General features: G+C 48.8%; 1 protein-coding gene across 4 annotated transcripts; it reads left to right on the forward strand.

Annotated features, from left to right (window-relative positions):
* Positions 1-380: 380 nt before the first annotated feature.
* On the forward strand, positions 381-20,998 carry DBF4B (DBF4B-CDC7 kinase regulatory subunit). Of its 4 annotated transcripts, XM_081028245.1 has the most exons (14): positions 381-408; positions 775-802; positions 2,953-3,015; positions 6,292-6,449; positions 8,684-8,869; positions 9,283-9,333; positions 9,845-9,932; positions 11,048-11,121; positions 12,755-12,788; positions 14,285-14,330; positions 16,540-16,656; positions 17,647-17,755; positions 17,906-18,030; positions 18,907-20,998. In XM_081028245.1, exons 3-14 carry the CDS (start codon positions 2,982-2,984, stop codon positions 19,850-19,852), a joined length of 1,968 nt encoding a protein of 655 aa, XP_080884371.1. In that variant the 5' UTR covers positions 381-408; positions 775-802; positions 2,953-2,981; the 3' UTR covers positions 19,853-20,998. The 4 variants fall into 4 exon arrangements, with proteins under 4 accessions (XP_080884371.1, XP_080884370.1, XP_080884369.1 ...); XM_081028244.1 differs by lacking the exons at positions 381-408; positions 775-802 and adding an exon at positions 2,285-2,480; XM_081028243.1 differs by lacking the exons at positions 381-408; positions 775-802 and adding an exon at positions 2,485-2,591.
* Positions 20,999-22,484: the final 1,486 nt, after the last annotated feature.

Here is a 22,484-nt window from a genome sequence, read left to right on the forward strand (position 1 = left end):
AATCCCTGTATCAATTTTCTTTCTCTATTGTGCCCTAAATTGGGAGGCAGCAGAGAGCAATGTTAAGAGCACGGCCTTGGAAGTCAGACTGCCTGGGTTCGAATCCCAGTGCTAATACACCCTGGCTGCGTGACTTCAAGCAAGATATAACCTCAGTATTCCCACGTGTAAAATGGACATAGTTATTACCTACTCCCTAGGATTGTTCTGGGGATTAAACTCATTACTATTTTTAAAGCACTTCGAGCATCATAGAAAGCACTCCATCTGTATTTATAAAATAAAATAAATAAACATATCTGAATCCCTTTTCTGTGTCATTACTTCACAGGTATAATCACCATATGGCCAGTAGATACTGAAGTGCTGCAGAAGATACCTTTATTACATAAGTCATATCACATATGTGTGAGTATATCTGCAGAATAACTACTAGACACGGGGTTGCTGGGTGGAAAAATATGTACATTTGTAATTTTGCTAGATAGCGCCAAATTGCTTTATACAGGAGGCTGTACTAGCAAAATTGATCTTTGCCAGTCTGTTAAGTGAAAAATGGTATTTTGGTGTAGATTTAATTTGCATTTCTATTACTTTAAGTGAGGTTGAGCATATTTGAATGCTCTTTGTATTTCCTTGTCTGTGAATGTTCGCTTACCCATTTTCGTTTGGCTTGTTGGTCTTTTCTGTATCTCTCTGTACAGATTTTAAAGGAAAGTGGCTCTTGTTCTGTGCTATGAGCTAAGTTTTAATTTTTTTTTTTTTAATTCTAAGCACTTCCCTTCAGGAATCAAGAAAAATGGTAAGAAAGAAAATTTTGAATTATTATCTCAAAATATTTTCTGCCACATAGTAAAAGCTGCCTTTTTCTGGTCGTTGACTTTGTGCTAAACACATCTTTAATCTTGAAAACCTCACTACCTGGTAGATAATATTACCTTCATTTTACAAATAAAAAACTGAAGATCCGAGAAATTCATTCATTCATTCAACAAATAATCATTAAGCACCTACTTTGTTCTTTACTTTAGGGATATAACAGTGAGTAAAACAGAAAAAGTCTTTGTTCTTATAGGCTTACATTGCTGGGGAAGGGGGGAATATAGAGATTAAACAAGTAAACAAATAAGATTCGTTCTGATAGTGGGAAGTGCTGGGAAGAAAATAAACCAAAGTGGTGTACCTGGCAAGGAATGGGGGAGCCACTGTTAGGTTGGGTGGTCTCAGAAGTCCTATCTGAAAAAGTGAGATTTGATCTGATACCTAAAAGGAAACAGAAGATCTGGGAAATGGAACTGTTAGTGCAAAGGCCCTAAGGCAGGAATGAGCTAGGCTCCTTCAACACAGAGAAGTTTGGTCTGAGGAACAAACAGGGAAAGCCACCAGGAGTTTTTGAAAAGAAAGGTAATTTGATCTGATTATATTTGCATCAATCAGGATAGGCTAGGTTAGCAATTCTGAAAGTTTTGGTTTCAGGCCCCTTTTCATTTTTTAAAAATTGAGGACCCCAAACAGCTTTTTTGTTTATGTATGTATTAGCTATCTATTGTTGTGTACAAGTCACCCCCAAATTTAATGACTTAACACAACAATGATCATTTATTTTTCTCTGTATTCCTGTGGACCTGGAATTTGGGAGCAGCTTGGCTGGGATTTTCTGACTTGGGATCTCACGAGGTTGCAGTCATCTGAAAGCTTGACTAGGGTTGAAGGATCTGCTTGCAAGATGCCTCAATTACTCGAGTGCTGGCTGTTAACAGGAAGCCTCAGTTTGTCTCCACAGTGAGCTTCTTCACAGGGTGCTCATGTCATGAATGCTGGCTCCCCCCATAACTGGCCATCCAGGAAACAGCAATACAGATATTGAAATGTCTTTTATGACCCAGCCTCAGAAACCGTACATTGTCATTTCCTCGTTATTCTATTGGTCCATAGCCCTATTTGATGTGGGCATGACTGCCAAGAATCCAGGATCATTCCAGACCCTCTTGGACACTGGCCACCATAATGGGGGTACATGTATTCTTAAATTTATATTTACACAAATATATGGTGATGGAAGGAGAACTGACTCTGGGTGGTGAACACACAATGTGATATATAGATGATGTATTACAGAATTGTACACTTAAACCTATGTAACTTTACTAACAATTGCCACCCCAATAAACTTTAAAAAAAAAAAAATCACTAAAACTCATCCCAAACTTGCGGAAGGATTCGCTGAATTAATATTGTCCTTCTAGGGCTCCCGTAGGGCAGTCCTGCGCTATTATATTGTTTTAGGGGCGGAGCCCACAGGAAATTTAAACCGTAGCCGCGACCGAGGGCGCCTAGAGAATGATGTTATACTTGCAGAGCAACAGCCAGAGCTCCGGGGTCTGAAAATGCTCGTGGAGTCCGCGAATGTAACACGGCGGCCTTGACACACGAGGACGGAGGCCGAGACAGAGCCGAGAATTTGGGGGAGCCGGGAAAGGGTACGGATGCCGGGAAGGGGAGTGAGGCGTGAGAAGGAAAGCGGAAAGGGGTCCTGAGAGTGGCAGAGAGAATAACGGGGTCGGGAAGTAGGCACAGGAATTGGAGAGTGGGTAGGTGCAGAAGGTGGGGAGGGCGGAGGGGCCAGGAAGGGTCACAGTTGAGATCTAAGGGTGCAGAGGGACTGAGGGGACGGGAGCCTGGAGGGAGCCACGGGCACTGCAATGTACAAGAGGTGGCCAAGAGGCCCCGGGAGTTGAGGAAGGAGTCTGAAAGGAGGGGGAGGGACGGAGGGACAATTGCCTGGACGGTAGCGCGGGAGTTGAGCTGGGTTGTGGGTAGGGATGCACCTAAGTCTTGCTGTTGCTGGTCGCCGCGTTGGGGACTGTGCGGGGATTTGGGGGGCGAGGGAGGGGATGGTGGAAGGTCGAAGGCTACTGAAGGTGTTTCAGCTGCTGTTTTGTCCATTTTCAGGCGACGATTGCCTTGAGCTGGAGAATTCAATGGCTGAGAGTAGGCTCCGGGCTCCGGACCTAGGTAGGTAGCAGACCCAAACTAGTGATGCGAGGTCGAAGTTGTTCCTCCTGCCCCGGAGCCTCCTGGGAGGAAAAGGCCGGGAAATGTTAGCCTTGTTGGGGTATTCTAAGTATTAGTGGTTGTGTGTGTGTTGTTATGTTGATGGATGTCATTGATCAGTTAGGAATTCGCGGTAAAGGTCAAACAAGCGCTTTCTGTCTGATATTATGAATAGGATTAGCAGACAGATGGGCAGTCAGTGTGGAGCTTATTAAAGCCCTATTCGTGGTTATTTTTACCGTAAAATTCTTAACTTTATCAATAAACTTAAACACCCCTACCCAATTATGTAAGTGTTTTAGCACATAGTCACTTCCCTGGATACTTCCCCCCTCCCCCTCCGGGTATCATCTAGCTTTAGTTCTGGATTATTACAGATACACCATTTGGTTATTGCCTTTTAAACAGTAATACCCTTTACTAAGTTACTTACTCTTCCTGCCCATGTCTTGTTGCTTTCTTCTGAATCTATCTCTCTTTTTGCTGGAGAACTTCCTCCAAGAGTGTTTTCCAAGGGGGGGCTTTTGGAGACTTGTATGCCTGAGGATATCTTTATTTCACCTTGTATTTAAATTCTTGGGTCAAAGTGTTTTTCCTTCAACACATTAAAAAACTACAGTAATTTCTTCTTGCAAAAAGTAGATGCTGTTGAGAATTGATGTCAATCTGATTCTTGTTTCTTTGTGCCTGCTTTTCACTTTAGAAAGCTTAGATTATTCTCTTTACATTTGTTCTGAAAATTCACTATGACTATGTGTGGATTTTAGATGGTTTTAGTAGTTTTGTGTTTACGTTATTATGATTGTATAAAGGTTATTCACAGCTGAGCCATATAGTAAACTATGAAATATGCTCTTGTTTTCTGTGTATGGATCACTAATTCACGTCTGAACTCTTTTTTTTTTTTTTTTTTTTTTTAAGATTTTATTGGGGAAGGGGAACAGGACTTTATTGGGGAACAGTGTGTACTTCCAGGACTTTTTTCCAATCAAGTTGTTGTCCTTTCAATCTTAGTAGCAGGGGGTGCAGCCCCCCATCCCTTGCAGGAGTCGAACCAACAACTTTCTGGTTGAGAGGATGCACTCCAACCAACTGAGCCATCCGGGAGCTCACTGGCAGCTCAGCTCAAGGTGCCCTGTTCAATCTTAGTTGCAGGGGGCACTGCCCACCATCCCTTGTGGGAGTCAAGGAATCGAACTGGCAACCTTGTGGTTGAGAGCCCACTGGCCCATGTGGGAATCGAACAGTCAGCTTTCGGAGTTGGGAACATAGAGCTCTAACCGCCTGAGCCACCCGGCAGGCCCCAAACTCTTTACCAGAAGCCTTTTTTTTTTTTTTTTTTAACCACAATCTTTTCTCAATACTTTCAAGTTCATCAGAGAATCTGTCAGTTTCTTCTTTGTCTGGGAGACGTACCTTCTGAGACCATTTGTCTTAGTACTCAGGTCTCCTGCAGCTGTGCACTAGACCTGTCCCACTGATTTCATCCTAGGATCTCCCTTCATCATCCTATGGAATTCCCTTTGCTTCTTTTCTATGTAGATCCTCTATATACTAAATTCCATACTTTCTTCTCTTTACTTCCTGTTTTGGATAGAGTACGTCTTCCAGTATAATTTCCTGAGGAAGGGTACATTTCAAGGACATTTTTTGAGATCTTGCAAGTCTGACAGTTCTATGCTACTTACAGTCAAATAATGATTCACCTCGGTGAAGAGTTCTAGGTGGGAAATAGTTTTCCCTCAGAGTTTTGAAGACCCATTCCGTCTTCTCTTAGCTTCCATTGTGCCATAGTAAAGTCTGATGGTGTAAATATTTCCTAGCCTCCTGAATACTCCAAGGGCCTAGACTTGCCCTAGCTCTGACCCACCCCTCCCCCCATCTAGCATTATTGATCTCTGGCAACAATCTTATTATTATTGACTGTCTTTCTAACTTCCAAATTGCTCATCATTATTATTGGTTTATATGGTCAGTGGTTGTTTAGATTTATACATATTTTTACCAGTTTTTTTTGGCATTTCACTCCTTCCTTCTAGGTTCTGTTTCCTTCTTTCCAAAGTACACCTTTTGAAGTCTTTTAGTAATAATTGGTTGGTGATAAACTGTCTGGAGTTTTGTTTATTTGAAAAATGTATTTTATCCTCATTCTTGAATAGGATAGTTGCTTGAATAGTTGCTTAGTCGGATATAAAATTCTAAGTTGACATTTATTTTCTCAGCATTTTAAATACTTATTTTAATAAAATTATTTACTAATTTAAATGCTTTATAATCTATAACTGTTCATTCTATTTGGAGCTCTCAGGAATCTAATCTGGCTGTCTCTTATCTCTGGTGATTCTTATCCATGGAGGTTTGTTTCCTTCGTGTATTTTATAGTGTTGAAGAGTGAGCTACTGTTTGATGAGGCTTTTATCTGAGGAAATTCTGGGAACTCTGACTGAGCTGTCCACCCCTAGAGTTGTTTTGCTTTTGATTCTTAGAAGTATGCCCAAAGTGTTATTAGCTGGGATTACTTTTTACATTAATTTCTGTTTGGTGGTGGTGGTCATAGGTTCTTAGACCAACCACATAAGTGGTATGAATTTGAATTCCAAACTCTTGGGAGGCCTGTGGTTTGGAGCTGTCAGGGAGACTTTCCTTTCACGCAGAGCCCAGGCTAAAATAGATAATATTCCTTTGTGTCTCTTCTGGTAGATGGATTATTTTCTGTTTTACCTTTTCTCCTAGATTCATGCAAGAGTTCTCAATACTTTTCTTTACGTGCTATTCCGGTTTTTATGGTTCTAGTATCCTCCCTTGCTTTTTTTTGAGGATATTTATCATCCTTTAAAATTCTTTTTCTGTCTGGTCCATTACTTACAACAGATAGATAACCTATACCAGGGAAAGCATCTTTCATAGTACTTGCTTTCTTTGGTTGCCTCATATTTTCTTAAAAGCTAATGTCCATTCACTTGAGACTATTAGCTGCACTGACTGGTAATGTGCTCCTGGAAGGAAGCTGCAAAGGCTTAGACCCCGTCTTATGGCCCTCCAGTGAGTTTAGGGACTGGGGGTTAGATAGAGAAGGAAAACCAGCCCACGGCAGGAACACTAACCTCCCATTCGTCTTTGTATGCCCAGGGCCTAGCCGGTGGACACCACACACAGGCTGTTGGTGAGGGTTGCTCGACTTGTAGGACTGCGTCTTACCTTAAGTTTCTCACTTTGTTCCTCTTTTTTGTTTTCTAGGGGCTCAGCTAAGAGTTTCCAGTTGTCTGGGAAAATGCCAGAAAAGCTCACCAGATGCTGGGAGGCGGCAACCCTTTTCTGGAAAGTCCTTTTACTTGGATTTGCCTGCTGGCAAGAATCTCCAGTTTTTGACGGGGGCCATCCAGCAGCTGGGTGGGGTATGTAACCTGCTTCTCTCCTATGGTACCATGTGCCTTGGCAGGTTGTAGGGCAGGAGCTGGAAAAGGATTATATCTGTGTCTTCCAGATATTTTCAGTGGTATCACTACATTTTCCAAAGCAATTTTAAGTATAAACCATTTTTATTAAAATAAAGTTAATTTGTTTGCTAATGAAAAAAATATATAATATCTGTTCATTGTTGAAATTTTGGAAAATATGGATCTGCTCCAAGTGCCAACCATTATTTTTTGATGTATTTATTTTCTTCTGGACTTTCTTCTCTTCTCCCTGTTCTTTTCTTTTCTTTTCTTTTCTTTTCTTTCTTTCTTTCTTTCTTTCTTTCTTTCTTTCTTTCTTTCTTTCTTTCTTTCTTTCTTTCTTTCTTTCTTTCTCTCTCTCTCTCTCTCTCTCTCTCTCTCTCTCTCTCTCTCTCTCTCTCTCTCTCTCTTCTTTCACAGCTTTACTGAGATAAAATTCACATACCATACAATTCACACATTTAAACTATATAATTCACTGGTTTTTAGTATATTCACAGAGATGTGCAAGGGCGATTACACAGTCAATTTTAGAACATTTTTATCACCCCCAAAAAAGAAACCCATACCCATTGTCAGTTACTCCTCATTTCCTCTCAACATCCCAACCCTGGGTAACCACTTATCTACTTCAGTCTTTTTGTCCTTTTTTTTTTTTTTAATGCTTATTTTCTGTGTAGCTATGATCATGAATACATTTTTAATTACCAACGTTTTGCCCATAACCTTACAACATTAGCACTTTCCTATTATTATTGCCCCTCATGTGCATTATTTGTATTGAGAATATAATATTCTTTTGAGTGGATTATTAATTTACTTAACTTACCCTATGGACATTTAGATTATTTCTAAATTCTAGCTCTTATAAATAACACCGGTGAACAACTTTGGGTAAAAAGCATTTGCTGTATTTGAGTCCTTTAAAATATTTTTAAAGCAGAGGCATGTCATGTGATACTTTTAGTAAGGGGTTGACAGGGATGTCTCTTGTGTTTCGGAAATAGGATGACAGTGCTTGGTCCAAAGCGGGCAGATAACTGGGGAAACTGCCCAAATAGGCTTGGGATCCAGAGGCTCTTTGGTTGTCAAACTGACAGAAACTTGAGGACGTCGGGACTCCGCAGTGGGGATGGACTGAATGACAATTATATACACAAACTGGCCCCAAATTACAGTTTGAACTTTTAATCTATTCTGTCATCTAGCCCTTGCTGTATAAAAAGCCACCCTGGAATTTGGCCTTAAAACAAATGATTATTTCTTACTATTCTGTGGATTGGCTGGGTGGTTTCCCTGCTGGTTTCATCAGGGCCTCACTCCTGCAGCTGCATTTGGCTGCAGGGTCAGCTGGGCTGGAAGGGCCTCACTCACGTATCTGGTAGTTGGTTCTGGCTGCCTCTGTGGCTTGTCATACTCATACATTGCATGAGAAGCTTCTTTTATGCACTGTATGAATTCTACTATTGTGTGTATACAGTAAGCGAGACCAGCCAACGTACACAGTGGTCTCAGGGCAGCCTTCCCTCCAGGAAGGTGAAGGGAGAAGCTACAAGACCTCTTGAGGCCTAGGCTTTAGAACTCACACCTATTACTTTGACCATGAACATGACTTAAGTATCTTCTCACAAACATGAGTGAAGTATTGCACTTCAGGCACTGTGTTGGGCTCTTGAAATACAAAGATGAGTCAGACCCCCTCAGTGCCCATGAGGGGCTTATAGATAAGGTGAGCAATACCTATGCAGCTGAGTAGTAGCCAAACCCTTTCTGGTTTCATATTTTAGGTTTCTTTTGGTAGTGCAGTCAAGTTTACAGGTGTAGTGTCTGGATGTCCCAGTGTATCTTCATGGAAAAACCATGGCTTACCCAAGCTATCCTTTAATCCTGTCTAGCCCCTTCAGTGTGCTGTCGTTCTGTACGAGCTCGAACTGGTCAAATAACTGAAAGCCTCTGTCCTGCTGCTGGGTCAGGAGCAGCAGTTCTGGAGACAAAAACCTGTATTATATATAATCCCTATTATATCTCAGGATGATGTCTCCTTGGGGGCCCAGCGCAGAACTGCATTTGGTCTATTTAAAGACATTGATTCTAGAACTTCTGGCAGCCAAGATTTCCTTCCCCAATCTCTCAGTATTGATGATTCCTCATCTGCCCTTTGGTTTTCAGCCACCTCTGTGATCTGGTTTCAGGTAATTGAGGGTTTTCTGAGCAAAGAAGTAAGTTACATCGTGTCTAGCCGCAGGGAGGCGAAGACAGAGAGCACTGGGATGAGCCACAGAGGCTACTCTAGCCCCAGCGACATCAGAGTGGAAATATCGTCCCTGAGCGATCCCAAAGGCAGCCACACCAGGCCTTCACAGAAACCCGCAGACTCGGTAAGAACCTCATGGAGCAGGAAAGGTGTGTTCAATACACAAAGGAAGTAAGCCTCGGTGAGCCCTTTGAAGCAGTGTCTGGTTTTAGTTTCATCCAGTGTAATTGAATTTCTCATTTGAATTCAGGGGCTAAAAATATTTTATCACAGCTCTGGATCTAAACACTTCACAACATGCTCTCCCCATGGTATTTCTTTTATGATGTATTGTCATCCTTTATGGGACTGCAGAGTCAGAGTTTCAAAAATAACACCCTGTTTCCCCGAAATAAGACCTACCTGGACAATCAGCTCTAATGCATCTTTTGGAGCAAAAATTAATATAAGACCTGTTATTACATTAAATCATATCAGGTCACATCATATCATATCATATTATAAGAGCATGCCTCATTGCTCTTCTCTTCCCATCAGGTGCCTATGAGCAGAGGGAAAGAGCTTCTACAGAAGGCCATCAGAAACCAGGTGAGCTGAGGGAGACAGGTGGAGGTGAATGTCTCTGACACACGGAGGGTGAAGTGGCAGGAAGAGGTTACAGTGATCTTGTGAGAAGAGTCATTAAAGTGACATCAAGATGGGTGCATTGGCTGTGATGAGAGAGGATGACATCAGACGCGGGCCGCAGGGCGGGAAAAGTGCAGCCAGCATAGCTCCCTGCTCCACCGTGGGGATGGGTATTTATTGCTGCATGCTGAGTGAGAGCTTTCCTCACAGAGGACCTTCCAACAGACAGCTCTCTTCTAAGCTAGTGTTCCTTCCTAGTTACCAAGTGGCCGGAGCAGAGCATGTAGATAGACCAGCAGTCCATCACCGCCTGACGTGGCCTGTGTGGAGGGTGAGGGTCTCCCCGGGGGTGGGACATGACCAGGGGTGGGTCATGTGGATGACCCAGAGCTCCTAGACAGGACAACCTGTCTCTGTAGGGTTCAGGTTTTGTGACGTGTCATTCTCCTGCCTGACGGCTCCGTCTTTCCAGGGAAGCAGCAGCGGACGAGGCAGTGGGAGCAGCAGCAGCCTCCTGACCAATGCCCGCTTCTGGGGAGTGAGGATTCTGCATGTGGATGGTACCGTTTCTGTCCGGGGTTCCTGTGCAGGGGGGTTGCTGGTGACTGACGGGGAACGTCTGCTTTTAGAGGGATCACAGTTGTGGAAGCTGGCTGGAAGCTAGGTGGGCTCGGTTACTATGTCAATCCACAAAGGTGGGAGGGTGTGGAGACCAGCAGTAATGAATGATAGCAGAGTGTCAGTACTGGAAGGTGCCGCTCCATTTAACCCGCTCAACAGCATTTCCGCAAGCTGGTGTCATGATCTTGTTTTACAAATAAGGAAATAATCCTAAGATCCACTAATGACCACTTATCAGGTATTTACTCTGTGCTAAGAGTTACCTCATTTAATCTTCACCGCAGTCCTCTCCCTAGTATACAAAGGAGGAAATTGAGCCTCAGAAGGATTAAGTAAATTATCCCTGGTCTCACCAGGAGTGAATATTGTGGCCCAAGCTACTCTGGCCCAGCTGAAATCCACATTCTTTCCTTTCTATAGGGTTACCTCACACTGTCACCACCTGTCTGCAGGTTGTAATAAATTTACCTGGCCCCCCAACTCCACTTTGAGTCTGTGGGTTTTCTCTGATCCATGAAGGGGACTGGTCCAGATCCAGCCTGCCATCTTCCAGGGGTTAGAGAACTATGTGGGAAGGTGCAGGTCTGGGATGTGTGGGGGTTCCATCGTCACTGGAAAATCAGCCGTGTCTGACTTGATCTAGTTTCCTGCCTTCCTGTGTGTTAGAGAAGCTCCAGCATGTGTAACCCCTGTTGGGTCTTCCCTCCTAAGGATACATCTGAGTAACTCAGATGGCTTGGCCTCCCCCACAGAAACAGCTCTTTCGTGGTCCCTTAAAGCCCTTTGTGAGCCATAAGGCACCTCAAGCTGTATTCAGTGCTACAAAAGAGTGTGAAGCCAGTTTAGGTCCTTTTCCAGAGGTGGAGGACCCAGCCCTTTCTTTTATTATCAGCAGGTGCAGAAGTGACACATAGCCAGAAGGTGGCAGGCCAGGCTGGTGTGATCCAGTGTGGCAGGCTGGGTGAGACTTGAGTCCCCCAGCCCCAGGAAGGGCCTTTCCTGGGGAAATGAGGAGCGGGAGCCTTTAGCCACAGCCCTCTTGTTTTCTCCACAGAAATGATGATTCACGTGCAGCAACTCTCTCTAGATGCTTTATGTGTGAAGAAACAAGGGCCAAGGAAGCCAGAGGTAGGTCATCCTGCCGAACCGAAGGGAAATAAATGGATGGTTTGCAAACTGTGAAGTCTGTTACTACTTTACTAAATCTATGACTCCCCCTGCCCCGGCCCCATGGCCATTCTGGAAAGAGAAAGAGGAGTGTAGCCTCTTAGTCAGCTCACCCCTGGTGTCCACAACCTGGCCTCTCTCCTCCCCCCTGCCCCACCCACCCCCGTGCTACCTGCAATCCTCCCGTGATGCACTGAGGCATTCACTGCAGCCAGGGTCATGGACTGCCTGTGGGTAGTCCTGGCCTAGATAAGACATAAATGCGCATGGCCTGCTGGCCAGGCTGCTTTTCTGGGGACAACTCTTGGCCTGGGAATGAGCCTGCAGATAGCATGGGTGGGGGCAGGGGTGTGCAGTCTGAAATAGCTGCCATATTCCAAATTCTGGTTTGGCTTTTCCTTCCTTTGCTGGAGTCAGAACTGTGTGTACCACATCGAGAGAGCCCGGGCTAATTTAAAGCCACAGTGCCTTCACCCAGCCTGACTCTGAGGAAGGACTAAGCCCTGCCGGTTCACCCAGGGCCTGGCACCCAGGAGCAGGACCAACAGCAGTAGCAGAGCAAATCCATACCTGGTGAAGCACTCAGCCTCCGTGCCCCTTGCTTCATACCTTATGGTCTGGGGGTCTTTTGCTGCTGCTAAATAGATTTGCATGCTCACAGTTGGAAAAAGTATACAGTGAAAGTTTCTCCCCTCTACCTTCTGTTCCGCAGCCACCACGCTCCCTCCCTGAGATAACAGTGTGAGTAGTTCCTCGGGTATCCTTCCAGGACTCGTGCATTTACAAGAAGATGTGTCAGAAATTCCCCCTTTTATGCAAATGCACAGTATTTTCACTTTGCATTGTTCACTTCATCTATTTTGTAGATAATTGGGAGTCTTTTGGAGTGAGTTCTGGGTGCAGTCTGCTCATTGGAGAGGGGATGTGGAAGGCTTCTTTGGGTTGTCTTGCCCTGGAGGTGTGGACGGGAGGAGGACTAGCAGTCCCATGGAGTCACTGGATCACTCATCCCGCCCCCAGCCCCCAACTCTGACTTCTTCATTTTCTACCATTTAGCTTTTAGTCTTAGCTTTGTTTGACCTTGGCCTGAATGTTGGTTTTGACCAACAGTCAGGTTCCACAAGATAGGGCACAGGAAAGCAAAAGGCACTGTCTTCACGCTCGTCCTGTAAGCTGACCTGGAATGGCCTTGTATTTACAAGCTACCAGTTAGTGAGCACCTCCTCCGCGTTGGGTCCGTTAGCTGCTTTTAATTTCATCTGCACCACATCCGAGGAGGTGGTGAGTGCCCCTCACATCACAGGCCGTGCAGCTCCAGTTCCCACCCAGGCCCGTGGGGCGCCACAGTTCTTGCTGTTGCTCCGCCCTGCATTCCCTCCACAAAGTCAGCTTGAGATTCACAGGCAGTGCTCACCCTGGAGCATGTCCCAGGAGAAGCGGAGGGAGCCATTGTGCTCAGGTCTGCTCTAGCTCAGGGCCCAGCCGACAGTAGGAAGCCAAGTGGGGCAGACTCACAGCCACTCAGCTCACCAGCCCGGTTCCTTGACCCCCCGGGCTCCCTCATGTCCCTAACCTATTTTCCCTTTCCATTTAGGGAACATGTCCAGCAGAGTCAAGAACGCGGAAAGGTCAGTGTAGTAGCTGTTCCTCATCTAATTGCAATCCCTCCCTCCCTAAATGCTTCCCTGTGACTCCTTCTGTGGCAGCATCTGCTCACTTTTCTGCGGCAGGAAGTGAATCCAGGTTGTGTTGCCCCGTTGCGTTCCCAGGGTTTGGGCTTTGGAGAGGAGAGCAGTGGGGGAGGGGCATCCATGAGCCAGTCTAGAGCTGCTGGGCTGGGGTTCCAAGACCCCATGCGGTCACTCTGGCTCCTGTGTCCTCTGGCTATTTCTGGCCATCGATTGAAGTTCCGAATCCTTTTCCCTCTGATTCAGGAGCAGTTTGGGGTGGGCAGTTTGACAGCTGCCTACCACTTTCAGAAATGCCAAACTCCCTGAAATTGACAAACAGGCAGATTGATGGGCCCGGCTCCCGGCTTTTCTTGGACAGCAGGAGAGTTTCTCCCCCTGGATGTTTCTCCCAAAGATGCTCTTTAAGTAGCATTTATTCGTGCACAAACAGGAGCTAAGAAAAGTCACTTGGCACCTCTTGTGTTTGAAATCTGTGGGGAAATTGATTTTAATAACTGTCTCTGTTAATTAGAGAAGGAATTGCCCCCAAAAAAGTAATTAAAGGGAGCTGCTGCCATGCAAGGAGAAAGGCTGCCATTTTTTGTTTGGGCACTGGTGGCCACCTCGAGTGGTCTGGAAGCTGTGAGGTGCCAGCCTCTATGGAGATTTGGTGGCTGTTAGTTCTGCCCAGGCTTCCAGCCCCTTTGACAGGACTTCTGGTCACCAGGGGAAGGTAGAAGTGGTTCTCAATGCTTAAGAGATTTTGTACATTGTGCAAATAACTAGCTAGTAGTAGAGGATGAATCTCTTGATTAATTGACTCCAGGTATGTCCTCCCAGAACCCCTTTGCCCTTTTTTTTTTCCAGAATCAGATTTCACCTATGATTTTTTTTTTTTTTTTTTTTTTTTTTTTTTTTTTTTTTTGCTATCCTTCTGCTAAGATCTCTAAACACTCTTCAGCTCTCTTTCTCTCTGCTCCTCCCTCCAAAAAAACGCGAGGGTCCTCAAGGAGAATTCTTCCTGGGAGTGTTTGCAGGCCCCTCAGGATTCTGAGACATGAGGAGTAAAGGTCTGGGCAGGAGCTGAGGCTTTTAGCAGAAATGGACAGGGGCTGAGTTTTCCCCCCAGCTAGGTTCCTAATGGTTGGTTGACAGCCTACAGAACCCACACGCAGAAGGGTCCTGCTGAGGGATGGCACGCCTCGGAGTCCGGGTACCCTGCAACCTCTCCCCACAACAGTGGAACTCTTTCTCCCAGGGTAGAGGCTAGATGAGATGGGAATGGGTGCCTCCCCTCTGCCAAATGGAAAGGCACACCTTGGGGCAGCGTGTGTTCCAGCTCTGAGGCTCTTAGGCTTTGGCAGGGCCTCGCCTCTCTGAGCATTTCCTGTGTGTGCAGTGCGGGCTCTGTGCTAGAGCAGACAGATACTAATGTATGCACTCTTCCTTTCCAGTGGCCAGACTGAAAGCACCGTTCCTCAAAATCGAAGATGAGAGCAGGTGAGTGGGGCCTCCTCCTTCTGCCCTCACCCTGACCAGGCCCATGTGGAAGAGAGGTCCCAAGCTGAGATGCCGTCAGCCCTGCACCTTTGTCTTCCCAGAAGCGGGTTTCTCCCCGTGTCATAGAGAAGTCTCACACAGACCAGGAGGAGCGTCTGAGGCATGCGCAGGTGGCACTCCTCTCAGTCATGAGTCAGAGGTTAATGACCCTCTGTGTGAATGACCTCCTCCGAATGCTCGGCTTTTACGAGCTCATCATGTCCCATCCAAGCTCATGATTTCTTTGCATTTTCTGCTAGGTGAACACTGACCCTTACTATCAAATCATGGCTGGGCCCAGTGCAGTCATCTTGGCTGACGTGAGGGCACTTGGGGTGGTATTGGGATTCCCTTTACACTTGATGAAGCCTCTTGGTTTTGCTGTGCAGAACCCTCAGTATGTCACTGTATCTCGTGACAACCCTGGGTGGAAAATAGATGTGGAGAGTCCATCCTCTTTCTAGTGGGGAAACTGAGGTCAGAGAAATTAGGGACTTGCACGTTATTAATGAATCTTAGCTGAGGCTGGAAGCCAGTGTCCTGACTATCCTGCCTGGCGCCCTCGCCACTCTGCCCTGTCTACCATTAGGGCCTCTTATCTAGAGCAGGAGGGTCATGTTGATGATAATCTGATGAGCCATTAGCCACGTGGGTTAGCACTGACTCTTTAATAAATACCGTGTTTCCCCGGAAATAAGACCTAGCCTGACAATCAGCTCTAATGCGTCTTTTGGCGCAAACATTAATATAAGACCGGGTCTTATATAGAAACACGGTACTAAAGCAAAAGTCCATGTGGATGTATAATTATCTCAAAACAAAAAGTTTTTTAAAAGAGAAAAAGCCCATGTGTGCCCAGCGGAGACTCCTGGGACCAGAGTTTTCTGGGTCCCTCAGCCATTGGCAGAACAGCTAAAGACCCAGCCCTGGGAGCCTGGCATGCCTGCCCATCCTCCAGAGGGGCCCGGGTGCCCTTCTGGCCCTGCACATTATAGAGATGGCTTTGGTGGCCCAAAGTGAGTGGAAAGAACACGGATGGCAAGAGATGCTGTCCTCTCCAGGTCCAGTGGGATGTGGTACATGTCTGTTAGTACAGCCCCTTCACAATCACATAAATACAAGTAGTCACTACTCGAATGCAGTGGCTGAGAGATACCGCCAATGCCTCAGCATCTCTCATTGCACACGGCAAGCACCGGTGATGTCACTGTCACTGGAGGGGGGCACACGTGCTTATGTGCCCCTCGCATCACAGGCAATGGGATATCCAAGCGGAGCTTAGGTTTCTCGTGATTCTTTTCATGTGCTGTTCTGAAGCAGATGCTCTTCAAAGTCTGATAGCCTTACTATCAACTTTCCAGCCTCCTAAGCAGAGACAAAACAACACTGAAAAGAAAGAAGGCGGGTACCAGGGCTGTGGAGAGTATCCCCTTCTCCTTAAGGGTCTAAGAAGCCTCATTGTTATTTCACTCCTGGGGCCACAGGGTTCTCACCACGCCTGGAATGCATGGCCTGCACGCTGCCAGGAGCACAGGCCATGGTGTCAAACCCGGGGTGCCCACAGTTTATGAGCAGGGTTTGCTGAGTGTCCACACCACCAGATCTGGCTCCGAAAGTCTTTTGAATGTGAGCAACTTGAGGCAGACCACCAAAACTACTCAGCATGGGTCTAACTATCCAGAACCTGCACTGCGCCTCTTTACCATTCAGAACCACCCCTCAGATGGCACCTCAGATGGTTCCTTTTCATGGAGCAGGAAAGTCACAGCTCTGGTGTAAACATCCTTGCCTTTAGATTCTGCTCGAGTCCTCAGTGATTGTTTAGGGTCAAGAAGCAAAATGGAAAGGTGGGAAGAACTAGACATGCCTTCCAGTGGCCACTCACTAGGCCACTTACTAGCTCTTGGGTGAGTCCCAGAACCCTTTGGGCTTCGTTTCCTCCACTTGTTGCACTCAGCTCGGGGTGGCTATAGGATTCAGCTGAGGCTTGAAAAGTCGACGGGGAGAACATAAGTATTCATTTAAACCTAGCAAGGGTGATGAGTTTGAGATCCCAAAAGATGTGTGGGTAAGCCCACTTTATCAGGATCGGGACTCTAGGGATTGGGCGCCCCCCCCCCATCCTTTCCCTTCCCCACTGTAGTCAAAGTGGAAGTTTTCTGTGTTTCAGGAAGTTTCGTCCTTTCCACCATCAGTTTAAATCCTTTCCTGAAATTTCTTTTCTGGGACCCAAAGCTGCAAGTCCCTTTGAGGCTCCGACGACCGCAGGCAGCTCACACCGTACCAGGTGGGTCCTTCTGGTTCCTGAACAACAAGGGCTGGTTACAGGCCAAAGACCTTCCACTCGGGGGCCTGCTGGTCAGATTTGGGAATGGCCATGTGTTAGCTCCTTAGGCGAAGTCTATTCTGGGAACTTCGCCCAGGGAAGAGACATGAGGAATGTAAGAGTGTTCATCCATCTTATTCAGTGTTCTCCATTCCTACTGAAGAATTGGACTTGTGTCCAGAGGACAATCGGCTGGTTTCTGAAACTCCGAGCTGTAACCACCTTCATCAGAATCCCCTGGGGTCCCATTAAAAATTCAGGTTCCTGGACTGCACTCCACACCTGCAGAACCACAGTCTCTGGTGATGGAAAAGCTGCATCCTCCCACACTCCCCGGGTGATATGATGCACACCAAAATTTGAGGCCTTTGGGCTAACCGTGAGGAGTAGCTAAGGTTATTAGTTATCTGGGGGCCCCAACTGGCTGGTAGGCTCGTTGGTATTCCTACTTGTCAGATCTGTGAGAATGTGAACTTTTACTGACCAAAGTGCAGAAGAAACACGGCTCGAGTGATAAGGGAGAAGACAGATTGAACCAAGGGAAGGGGACATCGACAGTGGAGGGGGTCAAAGGCAGGACAGTCCCCCCTGCTGTTGATGCCTTTTCCCTTTCATGTCACACGTCAAATGAATGTGGGCTTCGGTATGAGCACAGAGCTGCACTTGTCCTTCTAAGGATTCTTGCTGCTGCCACCCCCATGCCCACCTGTGGTTTGAGATGTGTGGGTAGGGAAAGGACAGAGCTAGGACAGGGTGCCCACGGGGAGGTCTCATCTTCCTTTTTGCCTCTCCTGCCACCTTTGGACGAGTGGTGCTGAGAGGAGCAGGCCTTCCTGTGGCTGCCCATCTGTGTCCATCACCCCCTGACCTGGGCCCCAGGCCCTGGAGCAGCAGTTCCTGCTCTGAGAGCCCCAGCAGTGACCACTTTGTCCCACCTTGTGCCCTCCCCAGAGAACCCAAGGACCGAGAGCCAAGCCCACAATCAGCGGCTCGCACCATGCCCAGGAGGAAGAAAGGGTACTGCGAGTGCTGCCAGGAGGCCTTTGAGGAGCTCCATGGGGTGAGCCCCTTCCCCGCTAAGCAGCTGCTCCCTGGGCTGTTCTGAGAGAGCCTTTCCCGCCTAGTCTCTCCACCCTGGTGTGGCTGGGAGGTCTGCGGGTACCCTACCCTGGCCGTCTAATGCCCTGTGCCTCCTCTCATCCCCGGACAGCATCTCCAGAGTGCCCAGCATCAGGGCTTTGCCCTAGAAGCCCACCCATATGCAGAAGTCGATCGGATCATTGCCCAGCTCAGCCACAGCTTTGCGGACATCCCTTTCCAGGCCAGCCTCCCCAGGTGAGCGCCGCCGTGCAGCCCTGCCAGGGGTGACAAGCACAGCTGCACTCCCTCTTCTGTTACCACCCTCTCCAGGTGGGAAGGAACCTCAGGGTGGTGACAGCATGGACCAAACTGTGACATTTTTCTCTTTCCTCACCTTGCTGTTATGTTTGATTTAGAGATAAGGGCAGAGGGTGGGGAGAGACCTCTGTGGCTCTAGCCGATTGGGACTGGGCCCAGACCAGAGCATGGCTCCCCTCCTCACACATGGGCACAGTCCCCCCACAGTTATGGGGGACTGAGGGAGCAGCTCGGCATACCTCTGGTCATGTCTGCATGCCTGTCTGGCCTTCTCAAGTGGGGAGAGTGGGTTCCTGGGTCCCTCCCAGGTGAGTGAAGAGCAAGGTCTTTCTGCCTCTATAAATTACTCCCAGAAAGGATTGCAGGGGTTTCAGTGGAATTCCAGGGCTCACTGAGCTTCCCACTGCTGCCCACCAAGGAGCTGTAGCTTTACCTCTCACCCCAAGTCTGTCCCTGGGCTCAGCTTGGACAGCCAGACTCCATGCTATTTCCTGCGGCTGCCAAAGGGCACAGCTTCCTCTGTGAACTTACTCAATGGAACAGTCTAACCTGTCCCTCCGGCAAGCCCCGACCACAGGCCGCAGAGAGGCGCAAACAGTGCTGGCCACTACTGCAGGGTCAGACCCCGAAAGCAGGCCTTTCACAGGGTCCCAGAGTGGGCAGCTCTCTTCAGCAACCCAAAACCCAGAAGGGTAGCACCATGCGTGCTCCATCACCTCCCCACCTTGCCCTCTTCCTGCCGGGGAGCATCCCAGCTTGCCACCTGCTCTGGAGTTGAGCCCTGTGACACACGGTATATTTCTGTCCTCACAGGCAGCCAGACTCGCCGGCTTCGGATCATGACCCTCTGTGTCCTGAGACTGTGCCTCGCAGCCAGCCCTCCGATGCCAGGGCCTCATCTTCCAGGATGAGGGAGAAAGACGACCACCAGGCCCCAGGCCTCCCGGAACAGGATGGGACAGTGGGTGGCATGAAGGCACCAGCTGAACACGTGGGGGCTGGCAAGACACCTGGACCAGCAGCAAGTTGTCAAGAGCTGGGGAGGTTGGTTGGTACCACTCTGCACCCCCCAGGGACACCGATGTCCAGTAGCCCTGCTTGCCAGTGCCTCCTGACCAACTCCGGTTTTGCGGACCTCTCCTCTGACACAGACCTGGCACGTGTTGGCCACAAAAGGAAGGTTCAGTTCTCTAGTGGCAATGCCGAAAAGAGGCCAGGGGTCTCCTGGCCACAGGCCTCATTCTTTGCCCCAAAAGGCCCCCGTCCCTGTGGCACCAGGCAAACCAGTAGCAGACATCTTTCTTTTCCCCTTCTAGCCCATGAGCCCAAGCCTCTGGCCTTCCTCCTGCCCTCTTGCCACCCACAGACCAGCCTCTCCTTCTCTGACCCCTCCCCCTCGCACCCCACAGACAGGCCATCAGAGCTCTGGGCCACACAGCCCCCCTGGCCGGGAGGAGGATATTCCCCAGGACCTGAGGATTCTGAGTGTGCAGCCCCTGGTTCTGTCTCCCAGCAGGCTGACCACCTTCCCAGCTGCCCTGCAGGTCCAGGCCAGCTGTCAGCCAACCTGCATTCAGCTGTGGGCATGCAACCCCCAGGAAGCCCTGTGGAGAGCCAGGCTCCCTCTCTTCCCCACTGTCTGCCAGCCAGTAGAGGAGCCAGCTGCTCCCGGTGGTTGTGGGGCCCCCAGCCTCTCCCAGTCCCTTGCCTCCCCATCTCTCAGCCCCAGCCCAGCAGCAACAGAGAACTGCTCCTGTGAGTCCCTGAGGGCACACAGCTCTTTATGGGGCCAGACAGCTCCTTCTCAAGGGCCAGGTACACAGGTCGAAGGTATGCCTCTGCTAAGTGCTGCACACCCAGCCAGGCAGACCGATACACCAGGGCCTCCCCAACGGAGCCAGGAGGAGTCCCAGGGCCTGGCCTTTGAAGTCCGAATGAATAGCAGTTGTCATGGCCGACAGAGCCGGTCCTGCCACCCACACAGTCTTCAAGCAGGATGGAGAGTCTGGGCTTGGGGGCAGCCCTCTCCTACTCCTACCTCCAGCCATGTTCCTGACCGGGCCGGGCCATGATCTGTGATGGGCTTGTCCATCACTTGCCAGGAGGCAGAGGCAAGGTTGGCAGAGGGAGGAGTCACAAGCTGGAGCAGCAGAAGCCCTGGCCCCGCTTCCTGTCCCTCCGCAGGCACTTGCCTCGGGTTAGTTATCGGTGTTCCCTACCACCAGCCTCCTTTCCCACAAGCATGTGGCTCTCCTGCTTTCCAAAATGCCTTGTTTGTGTCCCCTCCCCCAACCCCCACGCTCTGCACTCATCCTCAGGAACATACGAAGCAGAGGAGGGGCTCGGCTGCTGCACTTGCAGAGCTCCCCTGCTGCACTTAGTGGGGGCCCAGCACTGACCTTTCCCCTGAGCCCAGGATATGGCCAGAGCCCCCTGGGGGAACAGACCCCTGTCTGCTCTTCCCTGCCTCAGTCTGGGGTTCTGTTCCAGGGTCAGTGGCTCACGTGCCAACTTCTCCATCACTCTCTTTCCTCCCTCCCCAAGGACCTCCCCCCATTTCTTTCAGCCAAGCCATTAATCTGGAGACAGAGATAGGTTTGCTATCGATTGTTTGGCCACTTTTTTTTTTTTTATTACATTTTGTACTGTGGTTCTATTCATCCTTCTGTGCTTGTGTGTTTGTCTCTTTAAATGTTGAAGCTACCAGAAGCCTGGTGCTATTCTGTGACTCCTTTTGGAGGAAGAAAGGGGGGGCCTAGCTGTGGGTGAGGACCTGAGTTGTTAGTTTGGAAATAGAGCAACTGTGTGTACAAGCCTCAGAGAGGTCATGTTTGGCCTTTTCATGCCATTCCTGTTAAACTTCACAATTAATTTGGTTTAGGAACTAAATAAAGTTGCTAATGACAAATAACAAAGAAATGGGGCTGGAGTACAGTGTGCCAGGCCTTCTTCTGCCCTCCAGTTACCCAAGCAGGACTGAGGGCCCGGCTGACATGGACAGAATAGCAGGATGGGGGCCTCCCGCAAATGGGAGAGCATGTGAATGCCACCATCGTCCGGAGGCCTGGCCCCTGCGGGCAGAGGGCAGGTGGGGCAGCGGCTGTCCCGTTTCAGGTCACTCACTTGGTCCTAATGTCCACTGAATGGCGGCCTGCAGAAGGCATGTTCGCCACCCACTCCCGAGAAAAGGCCTTTGCTCTAGGTCCCTAGGAAGGGCCCTCTCCCCTTCTGTGCCCTGGTGTGACAAGGAGATGCCTCTTCCCCCAGTGCCTTTCCCATAATGCTGCCTCTGGATGAAAAGTTCCCCTCACCCTTTTCTCAGGCGTTTCCGATACCCCCACGTGCTGCTCACTCTCACTGACGCACCAGGTTCTGACACCCTCATCACCATCTGCCCAGCACCTCACATCCGACTGTGGGGCCCTCCCCTCCCATCTCAATGGTTGTGACCTTGGATATCACATCTCAGCTAGGTCACCACAGCCACGTCTCTGTTCCGGCCTCCAGGATATATTTATAAATTCAGACGAGGCCCAGAGCAGAAGGGTGCTGCTTGACATTGGGCCCCTTGGCATAGGGACGGATAAAACCTACTCCCTCCTTCTCAGCAGATGACTTTAACTCAGGCTCAGCAGGCACTGCCTCCTCTTGCTCTCAGTCCCCCTTCAACATCTGACTCAAAGGAAGCATTGTCCTTCCTCCCCAAGTCCCCCATCCCTGTGCTTTCCAGCCTGTCCCACCAGCCTTGTCAATCTCCTCTCAGATTCTCCACCTCTCCTTCCTTCTGCCTGAAAAACTCCATCCTGGAAAACACTTGTATTGATCCTGCAGCTTGAGGAATGCTCGCTCCTGTTCTCTAGCTGCTTCCTGCAGCCTACAGCCAAGGTCTCCAGGCTTTACAGCCACTGCCTCAATGGTGTCCGCACCTCCTTCCCCCTCCAAACCTCACCGTGGAGGCACTCTGCTAGGATTCTGTCCCAAGGTCACCTGCTAATTCCCAAAGTCAGGTTACTTTCCTCCTGTCCCACATTCTTGAAACCTGGCTCCCCCACTCCCAGTGACTCCAGCTTAGCCTGGTTCCCCTCTCTGCAGCTTCCGCCCTCATTCAGCAAAGGCCTGAGGTTACTCCCAGAGCCCTAACCAGCCCTCCAGCCCTCACTGCTTCTCCAGACGAGGGCCTGGGATCCTTGTTATAAGATCTGCACACAGGTTCTTTCACTTCTTTGCCATTGTGATCTGAATTGGTAGCTCCACGTCTGACTCCCTTCTGAATTCTAGTCTTCACCTGTGCTGGGTGGGAACGCAGGACATCTAGCCACCACCCCAGCTCACATTGTGACTTGGAGCAAGTCCCTTTACTGAGCTTCGGTTTTCTTATCTGAGTGAGGGGC

The sequence above is a fragment of the Rhinolophus hipposideros genome, assembly GCF_964194185.1.
Source record: "Rhinolophus hipposideros genome assembly, chromosome: 20".
NCBI lineage: Eukaryota > Metazoa > Chordata > Mammalia > Chiroptera > Rhinolophidae > Rhinolophus > Rhinolophus hipposideros.

Excerpts from the sequence above, each read along its gene's own strand:
- DBF4B (XM_081028245.1), top strand. The coding sequence starts at position 2,982 with ATGGCTGAGAGTAGGCTCCGGGCTCCGGACCTAG. Across the intron at positions 9,334-9,844 it reads AGAAGGCCATCAGAAACCAG|GGAAGCAGCAGCGGACGAGG; the intron begins GTGAGCTGAGGG and ends CCGTCTTTCCAG. Across the intron at positions 12,789-14,284 it reads AGAGTCAAGAACGCGGAAAG|TGGCCAGACTGAAAGCACCG; the intron begins GTCAGTGTAGTA and ends CTTCCTTTCCAG.